Source organism: Delphinapterus leucas, chromosome 13, assembly GCF_059928025.1.
Source record: "Delphinapterus leucas isolate spDelLeu-1000000601 "Yukka" chromosome 13, BTC_Dleu_Yukka2, whole genome shotgun sequence".
NCBI lineage: Eukaryota > Metazoa > Chordata > Mammalia > Artiodactyla > Monodontidae > Delphinapterus > Delphinapterus leucas.
The window spans coordinates 54,709,670-54,735,445 of NC_143141.1; the positions used below are offsets into that span (position 1 = coordinate 54,709,670).

The 25,776-nt window shown below is 37.6% G+C and overlaps 1 protein-coding gene across 3 annotated transcripts in view; it reads right to left on the minus strand.

The window, feature by feature from the left end:
* PPP1R21 (protein phosphatase 1 regulatory subunit 21) overlaps positions 1 to 25,776 on the minus strand; it is a 59,794-nt gene that overhangs the window by 28,247 nt on the left and 5,771 nt on the right. For all 3 annotated transcript variants that reach the window (XM_022573895.3, XM_022573896.3, XM_089922348.1), the window contains exons 2-13: positions 23,000 to 23,068; positions 20,048 to 20,194; positions 17,633 to 17,734; positions 16,325 to 16,489; positions 15,695 to 15,753; positions 14,626 to 14,720; positions 12,434 to 12,486; positions 11,796 to 11,945; positions 9,224 to 9,325; positions 9,048 to 9,136; positions 6,579 to 6,715; positions 863 to 955 (exon numbers count right to left, since the gene is read on the minus strand). In XM_022573895.3, coding sequence (XP_022429603.1) covers positions 863 to 955; positions 6,579 to 6,715; positions 9,048 to 9,136; positions 9,224 to 9,325; positions 11,796 to 11,945; positions 12,434 to 12,486; positions 14,626 to 14,720; positions 15,695 to 15,753; positions 16,325 to 16,489; positions 17,633 to 17,734; positions 20,048 to 20,194; positions 23,000 to 23,068 — 1,261 coding nt within the window. The remainder of the gene's footprint in view (positions 1 to 862; positions 956 to 6,578; positions 6,716 to 9,047; positions 9,137 to 9,223; positions 9,326 to 11,795; positions 11,946 to 12,433; positions 12,487 to 14,625; positions 14,721 to 15,694; positions 15,754 to 16,324; positions 16,490 to 17,632; positions 17,735 to 20,047; positions 20,195 to 22,999; positions 23,069 to 25,776) is intronic.

Here is a 25,776-nt window from a genome sequence, read left to right on the forward strand (position 1 = left end):
GTTATTATGTGATTATGTGCCAACCTATAGAAAGGCCCCAAATATAGCCATCTTATACATGCCATCCAACAAAGTTTTAAGTTTTTAAAAAGTATTTTCTGTGAAACCAGCAACTGGTCACTAACTGCACACTAAACACCTCAGTGAAAAATCCAGGCACCTGGGCTATTTCCAATAGTCCTTAATAATTGCTCCTGCCCTCCTCTCCTCCCCCTACTCCAACAGTCTTCAAACGGAAAAGAACAGAGGAAAAAAACCTAGAAGCCATGCAGAAATATAGATTAAAAAATCAGGACTCAGAATCACATGCTAGGAAGCAAATGAATTGACCGTCGACAAGCATATTCTTAGAAGCACATAGCAACTAAAAACTGACCAAATCTTGAAGACAGACCTTCATTCCTTAAGGCTCTCCTGAACAAAACAGGACTTATAATGGGTACTCTAAACACAGAAACACACAGGAGGCTACGTAGAAAACCAGTGCATTCTTTCTGGGATCTTTAAACCTTCATTTCCTCAGTTCCTTCATGTTTGGGCTCTAACAAGTGCAGCATTTTGCTAAATGCCTCTGAATAGCATGTCTGGCTTGATAAAATTCATACACCTGCCTTAAGTCAGTGTAATGTATTTTTGGCTAAAGTTCCGGGCACAAGGGTTTCTCTTCAGCACTTTGTTTACCTTCAGGAGAGAAGCAGATGGGAAAAGCAGAAGGCAGTAAGCTGTGCACTTCAACGTTAAGCCAAATGCTACTAAACCTTTATGTGGGGTCTATTAGCCTTGGCAGTATTTGTTTAAATCTCATTCAGGCAGATCTGGGAAAATGGGACAAAGCTTATTTATGTTCTTTTCCAAGCCTCACCTTTCATCACATCATGAAATCCATGCAGAGCAGCACCAACATTTGTTAAGACAGAACTGTAGTTTGTCCGAAGGAGTCCATCTGGCTCCGTACCTAGGAAACCAAGATCACAAACCTAAGCATTTTCCCAGAAGAATTCACCTGAAAAACTGACAGCCCACCATCTCCCCTCTACTTTTGAGAAGAGAGAGAGTGAATACTGATTGTGATACGTTGAAAATAATGGCTCTTAAAATCATTGTAGACACATTCAGATAGAATGGTGATAATTACAGGGATCTAAACTGACTTGCATCCCCCATGTCCACAGATATTAATGGTTACAAGAATCAAAATTAAATTGCTAAGCAGGATTATGTCTTTCATGATTCTTTTTGAAATGAGAGCCTTTGTGAATTTCACCTTGTTACTACAGAACACATTTCTCATTTTGTGCTTTCCCTACATATTATTGTTTGCTGAACATCACTAAAAACACTATTATTCAAACATCACAGTTCCAATTCTGGCATGACAGCATAAGCAAGCTCCACATATCCACTCACCAGCACAACTGGTGAAAATGATTTAAAAATAACCACTTTAAACTCTGGAAATTATCCTAAGGGCATACAGCAAGTAAAGAAACATTTAATCAAGAAAATCTATATTAACTCAGTAACAATAGCAAGAATCTGTGGTATGTGAACCAAAACCCACTCCGTCCCCTTACCAGTCAGTGAGCTACAAATCCCAGTCCAGAGGGTACAGCCAAGAACACAAGGCTCCCTCTCCCCTAACTCAGCTGGAGGGCTGCATTTCTTCTTATCTCGCTCTCAGTTACCTGTTGCTGAGGCTAAGTTCTAGGTAAATATGACTCAGAGGTGGGGGGTTCTCTTCTTTTACCCAGCCCTGACTTGTGGGATGGAGGCTCTACGTGGGCATGGTGCAGCTGAGAATCTGTGGCCCTGATCATCCTGGCCCCAGCTCATTCACAGGAGTTCCATGCTGAAAGAGGCAAGCTGAGGAGACCAGAGGCTGCTGCCCTACCCTCTCCATGGAGTAATGCAGGGGTGTCACTCTGAGAGAAGTGCATCACTGTCATCATCCCCTGCACAGAACCACGGCTCAGAGATTTAAGCCAAGGGAGAAACAGTTCTTAAAACAGAAAGCTCTGAATCTCTTCCCAAAGGAATTGACTTAATTCACAACAGACTGTGGAGAAGAAGTTCAAGCCTAGGGATGCTCTCAAAAATAATGGCACTTGTGCTGAAGGTAATTCGGAGGATTCATTGGAGATATAAGGTAGACTGACACCTAGACACACAATAGAACAGTTAGACTTAATTGATATCTACAGGACACTACATAAAAAAAAAAAAAATAGAATACACATTCTTTTTCCAAGGGCACATGGGACGTTCTCTAGAATAGACCACAAACTAAGACCCAAAACAAGCCTCAACAAACTTAAAAGGACAAAAATTATTTCAAGCACCTTTTCTGACCACAAGGGCATGAAACAAGAAATCAACCACAGAAAGATAAACGAGAAAAAAATGGTTATATGGTGACTAAACAACATGCTACTAAAAAACCAATAGGTCAACAATGAAGTCAAAGAGGAAATTAAAAAATACCTTGAGACAAACAACAATGAAAACACAACCATACAAAACCTATGGGATGCAGCAAAAGCAATCCTAAGAGGGAAGTTCATAGTGATACAGGCCTATCTCAAATAAACCTAAACTACCACCTGAAACAATCAGAAAAAGAACAAACAAAATCTAAAGTCAGCAGAAGGAAGGAAATAATAAAGATCAGAGAGTAAATAAATAGAGATTTTAAAAACAACAGAAAAAAATCAATAAAACCAAGAGCTGTTTTTTTGAAAGGATAAACAAAATCAACAAATCACTGACCAGGCTCACCAAGAAGAAAATAGAGAGGGCCCAAATAAACAAAATAAGAAATGAAAGAGGAGAAATAACAACCAATACTGCAGAAATATAAAAAAGTCTTAAGAAATTATTATGAACAGTTATATGCCAAAAAAAATTAACAACCTAGAAGAAATGGACAAGTTTCTAGAAACACACGGACTGCCAAAAAGGAATCAAGAAGGAACAGATAATCTGAACAGACTGATCACTAGAAGTAAAATAGAATCTGTAATTAAAAAAAAAACCTCCCTGCAAACAAAAGTCCTGGACCCGATAGCTTCATTGGGGAATTCTACCAAACATACAAAGAAAAACTTACACCTATCCTTCTCAAACTCTTCCAAAAGACTGAAGAGGAAAGAACACTCTCAAAGTAATTCTATGAAGCCACTACCACACTGATACCAAAACCAGAAAAAGACACTACCAAAAGAGAAAATTACAGGCCAATATCTTTGATGAATATGGAAGCAAAGATTGTCAAAAAAGTTTAGCAAACCAAATCCAAGAACACATAAATAGGATCATACACCATAATCAAGCTGGATTCATTCCAGGGTCACAAGGATGGTTCAACATATGCACATCAATCAATGCGATACACCACATGAACAAAAGAAAAGACAAGAAACACATGATCATATCAACAGATGCAGAAAACGCATCTGACAAAATTCAACATCCATTCATGATAAAAACTCCCACCTAAGTGTGTATAGAGGTAACAAATTTCAACATAATAAAAGTCATTTATGACAAACCCATAGCCAACATAATATTAAGTGATGAAAAGCTGAATTCTGGAACAAGGCAAGGATGCCCACTTTCATCACTTCTATTCAACATAGTATTGCAAGTCCTAGCCACAGCAATCAGACAAAAAAAAGAAACAAAAATATCCAAATTGGAAGGGAAGAGGTAAAATTGTCATTATGTGCAGATGACATAATACTCTATATAGAAAACCCTAAAGACTCCACACAAAACTATTAGAACTCATAAATGAATTCAGTAAGGTAGCAGGATAAAAGATTAATATAGAGAAATCTGTTACATTTCTTTACACTAACAATGAAACACCAGAAAGAGAAAGTAAAAAACAATTTTGTTTAAAATCATATCAAAAAAAAAAAACCTAGGAATAAGCCTAACCAAGGTGGTGAAAGACTTATACGCTGAGAACTATTAAACATTGATAAAGGAAATCAAAGATGATTCAAGAAAACGGAAAGTTACCTCATGCTCTTGGACTGGAAGAAATAATATTGTTAAAATGCCCATACTAGCCAAAGAAATCTACAGATTTAATGCAATCCCTATCAAATTACCCATGACACTTTTCACAAAACTAGAATAATTCTGAAGTTTATATGGAACCACAAAATATCCAGAATTGCCAAAGTAATCCCGAGGAAAAAGAACAAAGCTAGAGGCATAACCCTTCCAGACTTCAGATAATACTACAAAGCTACCATAATCAAAACAGCATGGTACTGCACAACAACAGACATATGAATCAATGGAACAGAATAGAGAGCCCAGAAATAAACCCACACACCTACAGCGCATTAATCTTCAACAAAGGAGGCAATAATATACAAAGGGGAAAAGACAGTCTTTTCAGCAAGTGGTATGGGAAAGCTGGACAGCCACATATAAATCAATGAAGTTAGAACACTGCCTTACACCACACACAAAAATAAACTCAAAATGGCTTAAAGACTTAAATATAAGACATGACACCATAAAACTCCTAAAGGAGAACATAGGCAAAACACTCTTTGACATACATTGTAGCAATATTTTCTTAGATCAGTCTCCCAAGGCAAAAGAAATAAAAGCAAAAATAAACAAATGGGACCTAATCAAATTTATAAGCTTTTGAACAGGAAAGGAAACCATAAACAAAATGAAGACACCTACAGACTGGGAGAAAATATTTGCAAACGATGCAACCAACAAGGGCTTAATTTCCAAAATATACAAACTGCTCCTACAGCTCAATATCAAAAACACAAACAATCCAATCAGAAAAATGGGTAAAGGGAATTCCCTGGCAGCCAGTGGTTAGGACTCTGTGCTTTCACTGCCTAGGGTGCGGATTCAACCCACTGATGGGGGAACTAAGATCCCGCAAACCGCATGGCACTGCCAAAAAAAAATGGGTAGAAGACCAAAACAGACATTTCTCCAAAGAAGACACACAGATGGCCAACATGCACATGAAAAGATGCTAGAGAAATGAAAATCAAACCTACAATGAGCTATCACCTCACACTGGTCATAATGGTCATCATCAAAAAGTCTACAAATAGGGCTTCCCTGGTGGTGCAGTGGTTGAGAATCTGCCTGCCGATGCAGGGGACACGGGTTCGTGCCCCGGTCCGGGAAGACCCCACATGCCACGGAGCGGCTGGGCCTGTGAGCCATGGCTGCTGAGCCTGCATGTCCGGAGCCTGTGCTCTGCAACAAGAGAGGCCACAACAGTGAGAGGCCCTCATACCGCAAAAAAAGAAAAAAAAAAACTTGTTCACAAATGTCTATAGCATCATTATTCACAATAGCCAAAAGGTGGAAACAACCCAAATGTCCATCAACTGATAGGTAGATAAATAAAATGTGATATATCCATCCAATGGAATATTATTCTGCAATAAAAAGGAATGAAATACCTATACATGCTACAACTTGGATGAATCTTGAAAATATTATGCCAAGTGAAAGAAAGCAGTCACAAAAGACCACAGATTATATGATTCCATTTATATGAAATGTTCAGAACAGGCAATTCTATAGACAGAAAGTAGATTAATGGTTGCTTGGTACTGGGCGGGGACAGAACAGGGGAATAAGAGGGTGATAGCTAAAGTATACAGGGTTTCTTCTTAAGGTGATGAAAATATTCTAAAACTGACTGTAGTGTTGATGCACATGCCTGTGACTATAGTAAAAACTACTGAACAGTACACTTTACATGGGTAAATTGTATGGTATGTAAATTATATCACATTTAAGCTGTTACAAAAACAAATAATCAAATCACTACTATAAAAATCATGGTTTTCTTACAAACATCATTTAAACTGAGGTCCATTCAATGGCCTGAAAATACTTTTTTCAAATTAAAACAGCATTTTTTTCCCCAAGACTTTCAACCTTTACATTTTGGGGCTTTGTTATGATACAGTTCCTCTAAAAATAGCATTTTTACTATTAACCTTCCCCTATGCTACCTGTTGGAAAGTTGCTACGAATTCTTATGCTTTGCCCCTCTCCATTTAAAAACGAGGAAGGAGAGAAAGAGATTTAATTTTTTTTTTTTTTTTTTTTTTTCGGTACGCGGGCCTCTCACTGTTGTGGCCTCTCCCATTGCGGAGCACAGGCTCCGGACGCGCAGGCTCAGCAGCCATGGCTCACGGGCCCAGCCGCTCCGTGGCATGTGGGGTCTTCCCGGACCGGGGCACGAACCTGTGTCCCCTGCATCGGCAGGCGGACTCTCAACCACTGCGCCACCAGGGAAGCCCAAGAGATTTAATATTTAATGTATGTCTTCGATGCCTGATATTGTACATTCTTAATTTAACTTAATCACATTTACCTCCGTTTTATAAGTGGGAAAACAGAAGCAGAGAAGTGATTTGCCCAAGACCCTAAATGTATAAGGAGCTGGAGGGTTTGAATTCAAGTTTTTCTGACCCTCTTCTCACTTCAACACGCCAAACCACCTCCCTTCTCAAGCTTCTTGTACTCTAATTTCTTCAAGTTAAACCATGAGTAACAAAAATACTTACTTGGCAAGGCGAGAAGACCAATGTAAGTCTGCAGCTTCTCAAACACAGCTGTCATCTTTTTCATGTCCTGGGACAGCTCTAGATTCCTGGCTCGTAATGCAGATGTGCAAAGGGAAGCTTCACATTCTTCTTCTAAACTAAGAATGGGCAGATTTTATAAAAGTGAGCATCCTGCACGATTTTCAACTAGCTATAAGAAACTATCTAAATTCTCAAACATCTATATCCAAAGAGAGAATTTACCAAAAAAGGAATTTGATCTCATTTACAAGGTTCCATTTTTTATACCATAATACATACACCTGCTTGCTGCAAACGCCAATGCAGCAAAAGACGACTAAATGGAAGAAAAAATAAAGAGAGGTGCCCATTATCTTTCCATCCTGAGAGCAGCAAAAACATGTTTCCCTTAAAAATATTTTCAGGAGAAAAATATTTCATAGACTGAATTCCTAAAGAGAATTAATTACACAGGAACTAGGACAGAAAATCATTGAGAAACCTTTTTCAGTGTATGTAGGTTCAAAAGTCAAACAGAATGGAAAAAATAATCTATAGGCTCAATACAAAAATAAATGCTTAACATTCATAAAATACATTTTACCATTTTCAATTTTAAATGGTGCTTTGGAAAACTTAATTATAAGGTTAAAAAAACTATACTGACTCTTAAGAGTGTTTATTTAAAACGTGCAGTAATCAAGTAAAATGCTTTTTACACAAAGCTACGAAAGTTATTAGCACAGAATGATAATCATATCCATTCCCTTGACCTTGCCTCTTCTATTTATTTATAGCAAACAGCTTCATTCAGTACTAAGCCCATTTACTACTAATGAACATGTCATCTTGTCAACTAAAGTGGTATTTAAACCAATGACCAAAAAATTGCCTAAAAACATAAATACCTGATAACATAGGGCTGAAGGCATATGGAACAGAACATTCCAAGAATAGGAATCTTAAATCAAGAAAGGACTTATCCAGTGTTTCTAAAAATGTAATAGTGAAAAAATAAATTAAGATAAAATAACAATGCTTAACTGTTTCAAGTAGTAAATACCACTTTTGCAATGGTTCTTTTTTTTTTTTAATAGGAGAAAAAAAATTTAATTACATATGTAGGGGAGTCCACAAAGACAATGAGACTCAAGGGCAAGTGGGGCAACTGAGGCTTATATATGCCATCCTGAGGTAAGGAATGGGATAGGAGCCTGGAGAAGGGGAAGTCACAGGATGATAAGAAGAGCAGATGTTTGGCAATTAGAAGTTTTGCAATGGTTCTTAGAGTCTTTTCAACGTAAGCCAAATCAATAAAGTGTATTCAATTTAGTGTTAAACTTCCAGAGTCAATTTTCAAAAAAACTTTAATTATACTGAACTAAAACATTTAAGGATCTGAATGAAACTGTTTGTTTGTTTCAATAGTTTGCTTGTTTCAAAATGTTCATTTGTTTCATTAGTTTGTCATAATTCCCTGATTCCTAAAACTCTGTCATGTGCACAAATCATAGAATTCAGTTACTGAAATGCCTTTGTTAGGTTAGAATTAGGAAATAAGATGGCTCTTAACACATTAATTTTTAATAATAAAATTTCATATTATTGAAAAGCTAAAACCTACTACTTTAGTTTTACAAGGACTTAAAAACTATAATTACTTGTATATTTTCAACATCTGTAAGTTATTCATCTACGTATTTCCTAAACCTTATTTTACAATATACTATACTACATATATGCTCTTATTTCTCCTATGTATTATTATTATTATTGTATTATTCTTTGATTACTTTTTTTAAAGACTAAATCTTAGGATGAAAAGATTTAGATGAATTAGGACTCTTGGTAGTTTTAGACCAAAAGTATCAAAATGTACAAGGAGTATTCTCAAATTTCCAATTACATAAATTATTTTCTCTTGCCTTTCTAAAAGTGTTTAAGATGGAGCATTTAAGGCTAATTAATGACATATCCTATGAGGGCTGAAGTATGTACACAAAGTTTTTACTTTATAACTTAAATAAATCACCAATAATAAAAACAATATACTATTTCAAAGAAACCTAAGGATTATAAATTGCAATGTAGAGGTTAACTATTATAACCCCCACCTAGATGTTTATAGTAAAAGGATAAAAAATACCCCAAAATGAAATATTTCCTTCAATAAATGTGTCATTCACAATCATTAAAAATACTGGTTCATATTGCATTATGTGGTTATAGTAGTAATCTCAGTACAGAATACTGAAAAAACCCTAGCTGACAAACTACAATTCAATTTTCTTAAATATAAGTTTGTGCTGCTCAAACCATGACTTTCCTTTTTCACAGAAGTCCAAATTGGTTGTGGTGCAGAAAGGTCAGGCAGATCACAAGAAGCACATGTTATTACTTTAGTAACTCCAGCACAGCTCAGATGATACCTCGCAACTCCCCAAGCTCCCTGGCCCAGAGGGTAAGTACCTTTTTAACTGATAAGGAAGAATCTTCCTAAGAAAACATATGTAAGAGGTTAAGTGCTCTGAAAAAGTTTTCAATTTCACAGTTGTCTCCTGGAAAAGAAAAAATTTCAAGGTTAATAGTGTCATTTGAAAAAGAAGAGCTCCCATTTCCAGAAGTAAAACATAGAAGAAAATTACCAGGACAGTCACAGTATCCTCAGTAATACTTTCAAATAAATGAAGCATTCCTTCCTCAAGAGGGCGGACATAGGATGCATTTTCATGAAGATACTGTGAGAACTAAATAGAAGGGAAAGAACTGTGAGTTAAATCACTGGAAAATAAAGAATAGCAAAACATTTGTAAATGGACTCGCTGAGTTTTAAACCTAAATTCTTTTGCAAACTTTTTTTGGGAAATCAGGCTTTTACACAGAGCTCCCCTCTAAAATCCTAGATATTATTCCCAAGTCCCCATTCCATTGCAAAATGAGGAACTAGAAGAGGGATGACATAATTAATGACCAGGCATGAAGCAAATGGGGAGGGTATACTATTTACAACACAGCACCAACAGGCCTTCTCTAAACAACTGCTTCTTCATAGGGGTCCCAGTTAAAAAAAAAAAAAAGGTTTGATAATCAAAACTGTATGACAGATTTTTGTGTTATATAACTCATTTAATTTAACTCATTTTTTAGAAGCAAAAGACTTTTAAGTACAGTTTCTTATTTTCACTGTACACAATGTTCAAGGTTAACAAATTCCAGGAATGTAATTATCATCAAAATGAGAATATAAAAACTTTTATAACTGTCATGGATACTGTAATATTTACAAAGGACTAATTCAGTATGAAGAATAGATTCAGAAAAAGATTCCCCAGGCATTTAGACAACTGAGAAGCAAGAAGTTAATTTTTCACTTGTGAAATATCTCAGTTTTCTAAATACTGTATAATGGCTCAAATTTCTTTTTCTCAGTATGGAAATGTAAGGTCTCATTTTGCAGATAGGTGATTCAATTGGCCCTACTGCAAACTACACAGATATATGGCCCTGGGAAATTCAGTCTCTCTGGGCTTCGATCTTTGGAGCTGTAAATAAGTTGAACTCTAAGCTCAGGTATAAACGTCTACTTTATGATTCTATGAACAAGTCTAAACGCTTTGGTCATCTTTTAACAAATGGTTTCTGAATCTTCAGTAATACAGACTTAATAGAAAATCATATAGGGCCTTTCAGAGGCCAAAGCACCAAGGGTAAAATATTGAGAAAAATAGGAATTCTTCAAAGTAATGAAATGTTTCTATTAAGATTAACATATTTGATTCTCGCTGTGTGGGCATAATATGGCAACAAGCTAAAATAAAGTAATGGCGGGAATTCCCTAGTGGTCCAATAGTTAAGACTCAGCACTTTCACTGCTAGGGTCCGGGTTCAATCCCTAGTTGAGGAACTAAGATCCCGCAAGCCAGACGGTGTGGCCAAAAAACCCCCAAAACCAACCAACCAAATAAATAAATAAATAAAATAAAATAATGGACAAAGAATCAGTGGAAAAAAATGTTTTTATATTATAGGAAGTATAAAAGAAAATATAACTACATTAAAATGCTGCAGTTCCATTTTCCTTACCGAGGTCATCTGAAAGCTTTTTCCCACGGTGATATTAAAGAGCATTTCAAAGGCCCAAAGTTTAATTTTTATGAACTTCAAAAGATTTGTGGAGTCAGATGAAAATTGATGAAAAGCAAGCGTCTGCTGAGGGCTTCCTATGAGTACGGCAGCATGACGACAATGGTAAGAGCTAGCCTTTACTGAGTACTTACTATGTGCCAAGCACTGTTCTTAGCACTGTACATGTATTATCTCATTAAATCCTCAAACATACATACCTGTGGGGTAGGTACTTTATCCTCCATTTTCAAGATGCACAGAGAGGTTAAATAAACTGACCAAGGGGACATAGAAAGTGGCAGAACTGGGCTACCACCCCAGAAGTATGACTCCAGAATCTAAGCCTTTGCTATACTAACAGGATCTGTGGACATAAATACTATTCAAACCCTGGAAATACTGCATGATGCACACACAGACACCAAAAAAAAGCTGATGAGAAAAATCAGGTAAGTAGAGAGTGGCATGACTCACTTCAGACACCACAGTATGGGGCACTTAGAGTTCATCTATTACAAGCCCCCTAATTTCCTCCCTTCAAGATGGCCCCAATAATCCCCACCTCCTACTATTCTTGGCTCTGAGTAACACCCACCCTCACACACTGTGTCAGGGCCAGTCTGTGTTACCAGTACAATATGGCAAAAGTGGTGGTATGTGACTACGTGCATACTCCCTATGGTTTCCTACTCCATGGTTTTGCTCATGTCTTTCCCTCTCCTGTGGTGAAAAAATACCCACCCCGCTTCACTCCTCCCATGCAAATCATGCTCATTTTTCAAAGTCCAGTTAAATCACCAAAGAACCTTTCCAGACACTACCACCGACAGCAATCTCCCCTCCCTGATGACCTCATATCACTTACTGCCCATACCACTCACTCACACTAAGGTCTTTAACAACTCCCTTACTATTTCATTTCTTAAGAATCCCCACGTTTGCCATATTTTACCTTAAGGGTAAAGACTACGATTTGTAGCTTTTCCCATGTCCTCCACAGTACTTGGCAGAGGCACACAAGTGGTCTGATAATTAGTAACAAGTCTCCACGTTTGTTCAGGGCAAACAAAAAGTATCCTGAGTTAAATGTACCTTCTGATTCAATGGAGATATAGTGTCAATGGCAGAATCAACAGGAAAAATCTGAATCCTCTGTTCTGTATAGGTGTGAAAGTTCAGAAGACCCTTGACGAGATCTTGAACAAAAGCCAGGGCCTGCCCAGCGATATCCCGCATCTTCAGCTTCAAAATGAAAAGGATACAGTTAAAGTCAACTATCAAGTTATTACTCCCAAACAACTTTATTAAGTCTGCTTTTGGAGAAACATTTGAACTCTAGTATAATTATTCCTTAATTTAAATTCATTTGCTCCCACTTAGATTTTAATACTACCATCTAAGTAATTACAATAGAAAGCCGCCAGCTTTGGTACATATACCTCTCCACTTAACCTAGACTGTTTAAGTGCAAAACCTAAAAGAAAGGTATGACTCAAAAATCAGTGCATCCCACAATTCAGTTCTAATGTTATCGGACAAGAGACAGCAAAAATCTATATTATTTACAAATTCAAAAAACAGCGAGTTTCACAATTTTTAAAAATGTATGAGGAAAGAAAGTAAAAGTTAAACGCAATGGTTTGGTGCACTAAACAGAGGCCCAAACAACTAATTGGTGTTTCTGAAAAGTTTGACACACACATCACTGAAAATAAAAACTTCATCTTTACCTGATGTCTCCTATTGTGGACTGGAACGTTCAGAGCATTATACTGACTATATTCTACAAAACAAAAATGGCTGTTCATTAAGTCATTTTACATTTACGAAAAAAGAGCTTAACTGAGAAATAATAAATGCTCACCCCATTTCCCAGCTTCTCAGCCCCTTCCCTTCCTGATCACTGCAGTGCACTCTGCACAGGCCCCTTTGTACTATGCACCCCTCATTCCCACCACTCCCAACAGGGGGGCTCATCCATCCCAGTTGGGTCAATCAGTTGGTGCATCAGTTTCTCTCCCCAGATCTAGGCTTTTATTCACAAATGTACACATCAGTAGGTAAAGAGATGCACACCAATCTGTTAGAATATTAAGCCACAACAAAGTTACCGTCAACATCTTTCCCATAAACCTGCTCCCCGTCTGCCTCTTTGATTTCTGTCAGCTGCACCACATCATTCCACCACACTGCCTCCTGTTGCTCCCTTGCCTCCCTGCATCTCCCTGACAACTCAGGCTCCAGCCCCCATCATAGCACACCAGGACTACCATCACAACAGCATCAGCCCCCTTCTCCCATTCCAGGGTAGTCTGCACTCTGTTGCCAGATGAACTTTGTGAGTGCACAAATTTCCCCAAGCCATTTCCAAAAGCTTCTGCAACAACCTACTGACTTGCAAATTAAGTCCCCCCAAGCCCTTTGCCCAGAACTTGAGGGTCCAGCCCCACCCTCCCTTTCAGAACTTACCCATCATTGGCCTCCACATCCCACCCACTCTGGCCTCCAGTCATACTTAACTAATTACTGCTGTCAGGCCCTGACAGCACCTTTATCCTACATAACCACACTCCATGCTATTCCCTGGCTCGTTCTCCCTCACCTCTCTTACCAATAAAACCTACTTTTGCATCCTGGCCCAGCTCAAAGCACACTTCTTCCAAAAGGCTTCCCCAAACAACCCCACCGGTAGTAATCATCCTTACTCTGAAACCCCAAGAGGTTCTTCATGGAATAGCTTAGCTTATATTTTAGATAGTTCTCTACCTTATTTCTTCCCTACTGGACTATACATTCCTTGAGGGTAGGTAGAGATTTTTGTCTTATACGTTTTTGCATATCCTGTGCTCCCCACCCATTTAGACTTTCAGTAAATAATCTCTAATTCGGAACTAAAAGTAGTAACCTACTTGTGACATGGTAAGAACCTAAAATAGGGTGACAACTAGTACTGGAAAAGAAAGGATAAACCCAAAGAGACTCAGAAGGAAATGATTAGAACCTGATGACTAAGGAATAAGGGGAAAATGAAATGCCAAGGTTTTAAGCCTAGTGGATCAAAGTATGCTGGTGCTATTTACATTAATGTAGAAAGCAGTAACAGGTGTTGTTTTCAGATGAATTTAGGTTTTTGATATAATAATGACATATGCTGATTTCAGTGTTAGAGCAAACTACTATTTTTCTTTGGTGTCTTTTCTTCCCTCTTTTTTTAGGTCTTCCCTAAGAAAAATTGAGAAGAAGTCAAAAATTAATTTCAATGATATAATTGTAAAAAAGGAAATGTGTACTAATTTAAATTTAAGTTTCCGGATCAAAACAATTGTTTTCTTTGTCTTCAAGGTTTAGATTTAATACCTGTCTAAAGGTTACAAATTTGGCATCTGTTATATATGTAAGTTGATTTTTCTTTTTTTAACTTCTTTTTGTTGCTCTTGGCTGTGTAAATTACCAGACCATTCCCAGGATGAGCAGGAAGCAGGGCTTACCCAAGTCAACTCCCTAACTATCTCTGGGGATTATCCAAAGGGCAGGAGATAACCAGGCTAAGAAGATTCACCTCCCACCCATCCTGCTACTCCTCTCCCACCTTGCCGCCCACCATGATCAAATTTTCTTGTACAAATATTCAGGTACTTTATGTGAAAGTTGGTTTTCACCTTGGGATATGTTAAATACATGCAATTAAAAAATGTGGCTTTGGGCTTTTTCCAAGAAGCCTAGCTTCAGAATAGTTATGTGACAAATTAAAATCTCCCTATGAAACATGAAGGCCAAAGCTGATCAAAAGGACAAAAAGAAAGCAACCCTCTGTTAGGCCAAAGAGATTTTCTGCCAAATAGATTACAAATTATTTTAATTAGCTGGCTATCATAAAGAGGTTCAGAGTTGCAAATAATGGAAAACTGTACATAATACCCACTTGTATCATTAAAAGGTACTTTTTCACTGATGATTGATAAGGATTCCTCTAATCTACTTGACAAATCTTCATGAAGATTCTTTAACTGTAACTGACTGAAAGAAAAAATACAAAACCACATTATCAATAGACAGTAGGTCATGATTTGCTTGTTACCTCAACAGCTGGTACCAGGCTTTCAGAGGATGGTACCTGATATCTGGGATACCCTTGGTAGTAGAGAGTTGTTAAAAAAAAAAAATGAAGATAAGAAAAATACTAAGCCTTGATTCTAAAGCTCCTGAGACTCCTGTTGAATGACTGGAAGTTTCAAAGAATTTATCACAGTCCCAATATCTTATACAATTTTAAGTTTATCTCCCCAAGCTCAAAATAATCTTAGAGCCATTTCAAACTCATAAATTTTCTCTTTACAACACATAAATATTTGTCCAAGTATTATGGTAAACGTTTTTAAAGTATTAAAGCGTTTTTTTTCTCTTGAGCTGAAAATCTGATCGTTTTGGGTTTTGATTCAGTTAAGACCATAGATACACCATGCATGTTCAATGCAACTAAACTGAAAAAATGCACTTGATTGATCTTATTAAAATCTAAAATACGTCATTTATCAAATAAGTGTTGGTGCATGCTCTTACTACCTAGAGATAAGTAATATTTTAAAACATAAATATCTCCAAATTATCAATAGATTGCATAACCTCATTTTATTTAAAATTATTTAAAATTAAAAGGTTGACACCATGATCATTAGTCAGTTTTCCTGACTAATGAGAAGGCCTTCTCTTTAGAGTAGTCTAAAACAGACAGGACCCAGTCCTCAGTACTGGAGCCCCAGAATGCCATCTGCCACAGTCCAAAACATCTGCAGGCTGAGGACTAACGCACAGGCCACTCTACAAAGAATTCATAAGGTCCCACAGATAACAAAACTGAAAAGGACCATGGAGACGATCTACTCCTGTCTCATTGCAAATGTGGGAAAATTAAGACAGAGGAGCTACTACACCAAAACTCGGGTCTTCTGATTCTCACTTCAGGGCCCCTTGGAATTCACGTTTCCACATACCATTCTTCTGTCCGAAGTCGACATTCCTTGGCCTCCTTTTCTAGAGTCTGAGATTTTACCTGAATTTTAGAAGGAAAAAAAAGCACAGGGAACTCTACTCAATATTCTGTAATAAACCTATATGGGAAAAAAATCTGAAAAAGAATGAATATGTGTGTATGTGTAACTGAATCAGTTTTCTGTATACCTGAAACTAACACAACACTGTAAATCAACTACACTCCAATAAAATTTAAAAAAATAAAAAATTTTTAAAAATAAACTATGCCAAACTATATTGTTTGGCTTTCCATTTTGAAATCCTGCAGGTAGAGAAAAAATTTTTCTACCCTTTTTTTTATTTTCTGGTTTTCCCCTATAAATTTTATATAGCTATTTACTTGAAATTGTGTTCAATTTGCTAGAAATGTGGTGTGACAAATATAACTAACCAAAATTATATGCATATTGGTCTGTCAAAAAAATAAAAAGAAGAGCAGAGGACTCAGGCCACAGATGTGAGCTCGCTGCGGAGACGCTGCAGGCAGCAGTCCTGCCTTGAACGGCTAACTTTTGTTCTATAAAGCAGGTGGATGATTTCCAAAAGCCTGGACTATTTTTTCACATGCTCTCACCAACGGCGGGTCTTACCTCTAGTTTAGCCTTGTCGTTCTGCAGCTTCTCGATGGTTTCCATGTACTTCCGGGTCAGGCCATCAACCACAGCTTGGTGCTGGGCCGCTTCCATCTCCAGAGTGGCCAGCCGACTCCTTAGCTCTGCTTCCACGTGCTTGTGCTGCTCATCGGCTTCAAAAAACTGAAAAGAAAAGATCATGGTGTCTTCTCACAACATCCCAATATATACAAATGAAGAGAAAACAACTGCAGCGACTAATCATTGAGCAACTTCCATAAGGTTCCATATGCTCACTGTGCAAAACCACGCAGGCATGAGCTCGGTGGAGCCTCACGGCAGGTCAGAGGTGGTGTACTTGTAATCCCTCCTTTACAGATGGGGAAACAGAAGCTTCAAGGGATGACCTAACTTGTCAAATGTCTCACAGTCACAGACTGACTCCAAAGCCTGTACCTCCTTCCTCCCAGGCTCATGGATTTCTATTTTAAACCATTTCTGGCACACAGAAAACTCAACTGACCAGGGTATAACTTTTCTGTTAGGCTGACTTCTGCAATTAAATAATCAAAAATCAAACAGGTGTTACTCCTGAAGCAGGTAAGGCTCCTTTCCTTAATGAGAAGCCAGTAGTAATTAAGAATTATGAATACTTAACAGAAAATTCATGAAGTCAAAAGTTCATTTTGTAAACATTTTCGAAGACTGAGAATGCATATTTATTTTCCACTGTTTGACTATGCTCACCATTTCACACAAAAAATCAGGAGGCATAGTTGAATCCACTACCCTATAACTCTTAAAACATGCTGAATGGTTTGGAGCAGACACTGATTACTCAACATTCCACAAATATTTGAGGGCCTGCCATGAGTGAGGCCCTGTCCTGAGGCTGGGCAGACAAAACCCGACATGGTCTATACACTAATGAGACCTTACAGACTAACAGGGAAACAGATAAAAACCAACTAAGCTATCATAAATTAAAAAGCAAACACTACTTATTGATAAGCCCCCATCTAAATGATCCATCCAACCACCTCCTATATAAAATGAAGAGTGCCCAGTATACTTCTTTATTGTTAACTTATGAAGTTATTCTGCTGTACTCTGAACAAGTGTATATTCAAAGCACACATCCGTATTAAAACATGAATGAGATCTAAGAAATGAATGAATGACAGTGACGTATGTACCCAAGGACCACAGGAAACATTAAAACACCCACCCATACACAAAGCACTCTATCTTGCACTGGTTTTTCCACATTGCAGATCATACAACCCATTTTTAAATTCATATGGAAAAACAGAAAGATTTTCTCACTTGTATGTGCAACCGTTCATTCTCTTCTATCTTCTTTTGCAGGTCTTCATCAAAGACACTCTTCTGCTCTTGACTCAACTGAGAAGAAGATTCTCCACTTTTCTGATGGAAAGAATAAGTTATGTCCACATAACTTTCATCCTTTAGAGAAACATCCTAAGGTACACAGATTCTCTATCACCTTAGTAGCTTGTCTCTTCTACGTGTTCACCATTCTCAAACAATCCTGCAAAAGGTATACAGTCCATCATTTAACTTTTCCTATGTGACACAAGTTGGAACTGCAAATACTGCAATGAGCAGGAAAGCTTAAAAAAGAGAGAGAAAATAACAGATAAGGCTCACTATTCTTTGCAGATGAATTCAGGAGTAGTTCTTTTGGAAGACAGAGCAGACCCAGAAAGCTAGCAATACAAATATGCTAATAAATATCATTTCAATTGATCTTTTGGTTTGGGAAATGACAGTTTTACCAATTCCATGAGTCTGAGTTGTTAAAACTCCTTTAAGAAATTAACAGCATTCACAAAAACACATTTATACAGAAGTTCACATAAATTTCTAATTTAAAAAACATAAGATAAAGCTATTATAAATAAACAGAAGGAAAAAGCTCAAAGATTATGAAAAATACTTGCCTTTTTACCAATATTAACTTTTTCTACATAGAACAGCACTATTTAAGAGCCAATAATGAACATCTGTTTTCATGGAATACACACAGAAGTGAGACTATTCAAGGGGCAGCCTAACAATGAACTGTTCAGACATCAGTCACCACCCCCCTCTGCCTTTCTTGTGCTTCACTCCCCACTTAAAATGAAGTCATTTACTGATCCAATGTGAACCAGTGATTAGAAAGCCCTTTGAAAATGGAGCAGCTATGTAACAAACAGACAAACAAATAAACATTAAATGCGAACACAAGAGGTATGTGCACACAAGGAACACTGTTGAATGACATATTCTGGGTCCTTAGTGCTTCCAAATGTGGAAAGCTCTTATTAAAATTAATTCAGAAGTAATTATACCCAAATCTCTGCTAAAACAGCCCTGGGAGAGGATCTCACTAACCTGGGGAGCATGTTTGAAATACAGATGGCTATTCGCTCCCCAAGGGTCTTTCAGAATTTCCAGAGCATGTGTATTTTGACAGTTTCCCAAGTGATTCTAATACATATCTGTTTTGCCCTCTCTCTTCCCCATTTATTTGAAAATTACCACTCTAGAGAATTCTTCCATGTAGGGGAAATGCGTATGGAAATATACCAACACATAATTATGTCAACTGCCCATCATATGGCAAATACAGTCCTGGGTACTTTTACATGATCCCATTTAATCCTGACAACAAACCTGAGAGTATCTTCCCCACAACTGAGGTTGCAAGGCTAAAAAATTTGCCTAAAGTCATAGAACTATAAATGGCAGACAAAGAATTCAAGCCTGGGCTCAACTCCAAAGCCAGCACTCTTCCCTCCACACCATGCTGCTTCAGAGTTACTGCGGGCCTTCTTCCCTCCAACCATTCTATTATTATTGCCTCAACCCACAAATTTGTGGGGTGCTGTTCTACAAACATGCAAGACTTTTAAAGACTCAATCACTAGCTCCTGCCCTTAAAAAAGAAACAACTTCTAAATCACAGAATGATCAAAAGTACTGGATCATCCATCTTAGAGTAATCAGAATCTCACCTCACGACATAAAACCAGAAGGGAAAAAATCATATTTACATCTCAGGACAATAATACCAAATTGAACTCCTAAGAATAAACACCCGAAGAAAATACATCTGCAACAAACTTACAAGCCTAATGTATGAGTACTTTAACTGCTACTTTCACAGACAGCAGCTACACTTTGACAATGTTTCTCATTCTATCTGCCCTACCTTGGGTTAATGGCAACTCAGTATAACTAAAAAATATCCATAATTTTGACCAATATGAGACACTCCTTTCACTTTTCTCAGTCACTAAATCAACTATGTGCATGTTGGCTCCTAATAAATTCTTTTTTTTTTTTTTTTTTGCGGTACGCAGGCCTCTCACTGTTGTGGCTCCAGAAGCCCAGGCTCAGCGGCCATGGCTCACATGCCCAGCCGCTCTGCGGCATGTGGGATCTTCCCGGACCGGGGCACGAACCCATGTCTCCTGCATTGGCAGGCGGACTCTCAACCACTGCGCCACCAGGGAAGCCCCTAATAAATTCTTGAAAACTCACTTCCATATGAAAATGCCTCTAATACTGGTATATATTAATAATAAATGTCTGCTTTCTTAACCCAATATCCAGGTGTAATAATGGAACTTTAGAGTATTTGGAGGTGAGGTCTTCTGTTAAAACCAGGATGGCCTGGAGATGTCTGTACCTAATGACAAGGTCACACTAACTTGCTTTTACTTGACCTACCTTGTTTTTCTTGCCTCGGGGTTCACTTAGAGCCAGCTCATCTTGAAGTAGCTCTACTCTCTTGGCAAGCTGCAGATTTCGGAATGTCAAACTGTCCATTTCCTGCTGTAGTTTTCTCAGTGATTGATCCTTCATTTTCAGTTGTTCCTACATCAAAGTGAAAAGAGACCATTCCTTGTAATTTAGCCTTAACATTTAAAAATAATGGAAAAAAAATATTTTTTCTTTCACCAAAATATAATCAAAACCTCTTGCTTTAAGGAATTCAAGTTGTATGTTTATCATTACAGTTCCTATGTTTTTAGGTCTGTTTTGTGGCAAAATCATTTTCTGGCCAAACCAAGCGTATTTAAAAATAAAACTAAAGGAGTATATATACTGAAGTAACAGTCATCGACCTAGAGTAAAATATCCACAACTATGTGTTGTTATGTAATGTTCTTATACTTGTGTCTGGCAGTGAGGAGACACAAAGTCTGAGACTACAATTTTATAAACTTGAAAGCTTAAAGAGAACCTCAGACTCCTGATGATGCCCTTTAGTAAGCAAGAATGGAAGAAATATATTTGTATTCACTATTTCCCATAAATCCTCCTTGAATTTAAGTCAGTCGAAATAAAGTCTTTTTAATACACTTTAAATTATTCTGATTTGTCAAAGATAAAAATCAATATTATCCTACCACAAGAATAGTTTCAGATGTCTTAAAATGAAAATAGCAACAAAATCTAAACAACACATCTTCTACTGACCATTCTGTACTGCTTATACCATGGTAAGGGTAAGAAAATGGGAAACAAGAGAAATATTTAGTTTCACTCTATTTTTTAAAAAAAATATTATTCTGGGGCTTCCCTGGCAGTCCAGTGGTTAAGACTCTGTGCTTCCAATGCAGGGGGTATGGGTTTGATCCCTGGTTGGGGAATTAAGATCCCATATGCCACGCAGCGTGGCAAAAAAAAAAAAAAAATTATTCTAACTATATTTTCCTTACAACGTTCTGACAACTTTGCGTTCACTGGTAATCAAACACAGATGGCCATATACTACCATATACTGAAAGATCTGTGCTTTTATTACTTTCATTGAAAAACCACTATAAAGCTAAGAGGTCAAGTTTTAATGAACAGGGGATTTAAGGATATTGAAACAGCAACCTAAAAACCAGAGGCTGGTGTCTGCAATCTATTGACATTATTTGCATGTTGAGGGCACAGCTAGAGGGATAGCATATGTGTTCATTAAAGAGAAAAACATTTTCCTTTTCTGTTGTTTGTTTAGTAAGTCCTTAATTTTTACTTGAAGTTCAATGGTAAACTTAGGCTCAGCCCATGTCCAAATTACTATATGTTTCAAATTACAGAAATTCAAATCAATGAATGCTTACTGTATCTAACAACTCATTGAAGAGACAAACCCAATATAATCAAATGCCTACTCTAACACAGACATCCTAACATTCCCATTGAGCAAACTGGCAAACTGTCATTCTCACTATGATTTTAATGACCACTGTGATGAATAGTAAAACATAAAGTAATTTCTTTACATCCTTATAATTAGTTAATCACTAGTTGACTAATGTTCCAACTCCATTAACCAATCAGTAATTTCAGAAGACATCCATCCCAATCTCTCTGTAAACCCTAGTTTCTGCAATGAGGACGATAATAGTGGCGTCTGCCCTCACAGAGCTGTTGTGAAAACTGAGATAATGGATGTAATGTGCTAGCGTAATGCCTGACACACAGTGGGTGCTCAATAAATAGAGCCTGCTATTGCCACCACGGCCACTATCACAGGGTTAATTGGACACAACCAGCAACAGGAGGGTGTCAAACACCAGAGTGGGCTACTAAGACGAGCTAGGAAATACTTCCCCAGTAATAGGTTTTAAACATCATGAGGAGAGATAATAATCATTTCTTCAGTGATTTAGGCAAAATAATAACTTGGCTAACATATCCTGACTTTAAAGCTTATTTTTAATCATCTCAGCTTGGGCGCAGAGAGCTTTGGGAGTATGGGTAAGATGCTCTGAACTATCTCAGCCCTGAGTCTGTGGAACAGCACCTGAGGAGGGAGCGCCCTCAAGACACAGATTTCTCTAGTGGAGGATCCAACACCAGCCACGTGAAAGGACGTATCTCTGGGTCTTGGAGACCTGAGTGGAAATTCTCAGGATATGTCACTGGTTGGGGCCTACTCCAGAAAGAGAGAAGAGTAAAGGGAATCTTAAGCCCTTTTCTCTAAAGAGGAAGCAAGGGAGAGAGCGAAAGAATGAAGTAGGCAGTATTAACTGAAGCTTGGCCAAGAAGGAATCCATATCCTCGAATGAATTTTTCCAATTAAAAATATCACTAAGCAGTACTTATTATATGCCTACTAAAATGAGGTAGAAACATATTCCTGCAACTCCCACCATATTTCTCCTCTCAGTTAAAGGTGCTGATGGTAAGATGTATCACTCAAACAGTCCTCATTAACACAGGTTATTACTATTAAACAGCTCGACCTCAAAGCAAGATTGATGGACTAAATGATTCACACTTTCAAATCCATTTAGTAGGGGACAACCATCGGCTGAATGCTAGGGATATAAACATGAATATGACACAGCCCCACAGAGTGCTATCAGATGAAGCCAGATAATAAGCCCCATTAATCCTGATGAATTTAGCTATGAGAGAAGCAAGGTATGAGAGAAATGCACTACACACAGTCCAATAATACATTTTTGTAATTTCTAGCTAAGGAAGTCAAAGCACATCACATTCATACCTAAGCAAGTAGGAAAGTTAAACACCAAAAAACTCTATTACCCTCCCCTATTCCTAGTGAGTCACTGTCAGAGTTGGGAATTTAACCCAGAAAACTGAGCTGAATTCCCTGCTGTGAGCTTCACCAAACACTAACCTAACCCTCACAACACAAAATACCCTGTAGCCTACCTTTAAAGCAGCAGAATTTGCTTGTTCATCCACGACACCTTTTTTCAAGACCTGATTCTGAGCCCGAAGCTGAAAACAGAGGAGGTAATAATTAATTTTTAATATAAAGCAATCACTTATAGCAAGGAAATCACTTACCCTAACTTTACAGGAATCAGTACGCTGAGTATCTGCTCACATATATATGAGAACAAGAACATTAGCCCGGAAGGGAACAGTAGAGATCATCAGTCTGCCATTTTACAAATAAGGACACAGAGGCTGAGCTGCCCAATGACATAAAACTAATCAATGCAAAACTGAGACTAAAGCCCAGGTCTCTCGACTTCCCGCACATGGTTCTTTCTATGAAACCAATCACCTCCCTAAATAAAAACTAATACAATAGATAATAGGGTACTGAGTATGTCATTTTCCTTGAAACTCTGACACACCATTCATCTGTAAAATACATACAACTGGACTGATTATGGAATAAGAATTCAACAGAAAATCAAAGTATAGGGCGTCAACATACCCAGCAGTACACTGTGCCTAATATTAGTCATGCAAATATCATCGCCCGCAATAGCCTCAGGAATGGAGGACTTTTAATCAGGCATCAGTGGAAGCAGTGTTCAAAAGCAACTAAGAAGCAAGCTCAATTTAGAAATTGATAATAATAGCAGCTAGCATTTGAATGCTCCGTTACATACCAGGCACTGTCCTAAATACTTTACATACACTACCTCATTAATCCTCACAACCCTATGAAATAGGTGCTATAATTATCGCCATTTTACAGATGAAACCAAGGTACAGAGAAGTTCAGTGGCAATGCTGAGATTCAGAAAGCAGCAGTTTTGACTCCAGGCATAATGTCATTAGACAATATTGGCTACTATTTTATAAAGCTACATATAAATGAGAAAAGTAGTGGGCTGGAGAGGTGACACAAGCCTTTGAAGAGGTAGGACTTGGGCTTCTTTCACAGTTTTTTTTTTTTTAATTGAGGTCTAACTTTATTTTAAATAAAATATACAAAACAGAAATTATACAGCTTGATGAATTTCTACTTAGGTATACATCTATATCACCACCACCAGCAGGGTTTTGAAAGATAAACCTTCTGTAGTTATCAGCAAGCACAACACAGAGCATGTGAGTATAAATATACCAGCCCAGTGTAGCTGAAGCAAAAGGGTTACAGACTAATTTTCTGAGGACTCAGTACAGAGACCATGATAGACCAGGTTCTTCTCTGAGAAACTAAATGAATGGGAGAATTTTATCTATGAGCTTAAAAAAAAATCTACTTCTAGTTCTGCATAGCTCACATCTGTCTCCTGAGAACAGAAATGACTTTTTTCTATGCCAGAAGAGTAGGAATATTTGAATATTTATGAATTATCTATGATTGTTTTTGTGTGACAATGACATTAGAGATGAGTAGATGCAACAGAAACCATATGGCCCCAAGCCTAAAATATTTGCTATTAGGCTCTTTACACTCTGCTCTAGAAGTTCAGAAGAGAGAAATAAATACCACTTTAATGTTGACTTCCATTGTGTAGTATTTTACCTTTTAAGCAATATCAACATATTCTTGGATAATGTGCTACCTAGGTAAGAGAATTCAAGAAATACTTTCAAATCCATATAGCCAAAGGACAGCGATACTACTTCAGTCTTTAGGTTTCATTTCATACCCCTGTTCTAACTTTGCTCTCTGATCTTCTTTATGTGGTATTTAGAAGGTCCTAATGACTGCCTCAAGGACTAGGGATGAAGCCTGAAATCTGCTGAACTGACAATTTTCTGTAGGACCAGAACTACATCAGTTTTCAAACAAACAAAAAAAAAACCTCACCTTTAATTTTTAAGGCACACTTATAAGCTACATAAAGCAAACTGAACAGCCTACTGTGTCATAAAAGCAAAATTAAAGTTTTCAAATTACTGCTGTTTGGAACTTAATCTGATTATAATGAAAAATGATTTCGATTTTCCTTTGGAAAATATTGTTTGCTAAATTGGTAACAATTCAAACACAGTTTCAATGGAAACATTCAACAGAAAATGCAGCTTTTAGAAGTATTTATCGAAAATCCCTTTCTATTGTTTGGTAGGTAGAAAAGGATAAGCTTGGCCTACTCCACTGCCTTGTTACCTGCACTTGGCATTTGGCATCTTCCTGCATTTCAGCATCACTACTGCCACATCTCTGCATTACTGACCAACATCTTGTCAAATGTGGATACTGCTGTGACCAGTCTGGTCTTTTAGAATCTTATCTTTCTCCTCACCAGCATTCACCACAGTGGGAGGCAAATGCAGTGTTTGTTTCAGAAACAGTTACCGATGGTCTCTAATGCCTCTAGGAGACTAGTGTGGAGACTCCAGTGGATGTGGATGTAACTGAGAAACAATTGCCCTGAAGTCTCCACTAGGACAGAAAAATTCTCCAGAAGGTGACATAGCCTATTTCCAGCAGCTGTGCCATGCACTTTTGTTCCATTCAGTAGAGAAATGGTCCTCTGAATCCCAACCCAGAAACCCTTAGTCCTTTTCAAACCTCATTTTTCATTGTGTTGTAATCTTTTGATTAGCTTCACCTTTACTCTGAAAACACAGCCTTTTCTCATTTTGACCAACCAAACCCCAACTGTTCTTCTAGAGCCTACCTCCTACTCTGGTCCTACTTCTTCCATAAACTTTCCCTAACCATTCTCTATAGTGCCCCTATGGTCCACAGTGACCTTGCCCTCAGTTCCCTGGGCACTTGCTAGTAATAAGAC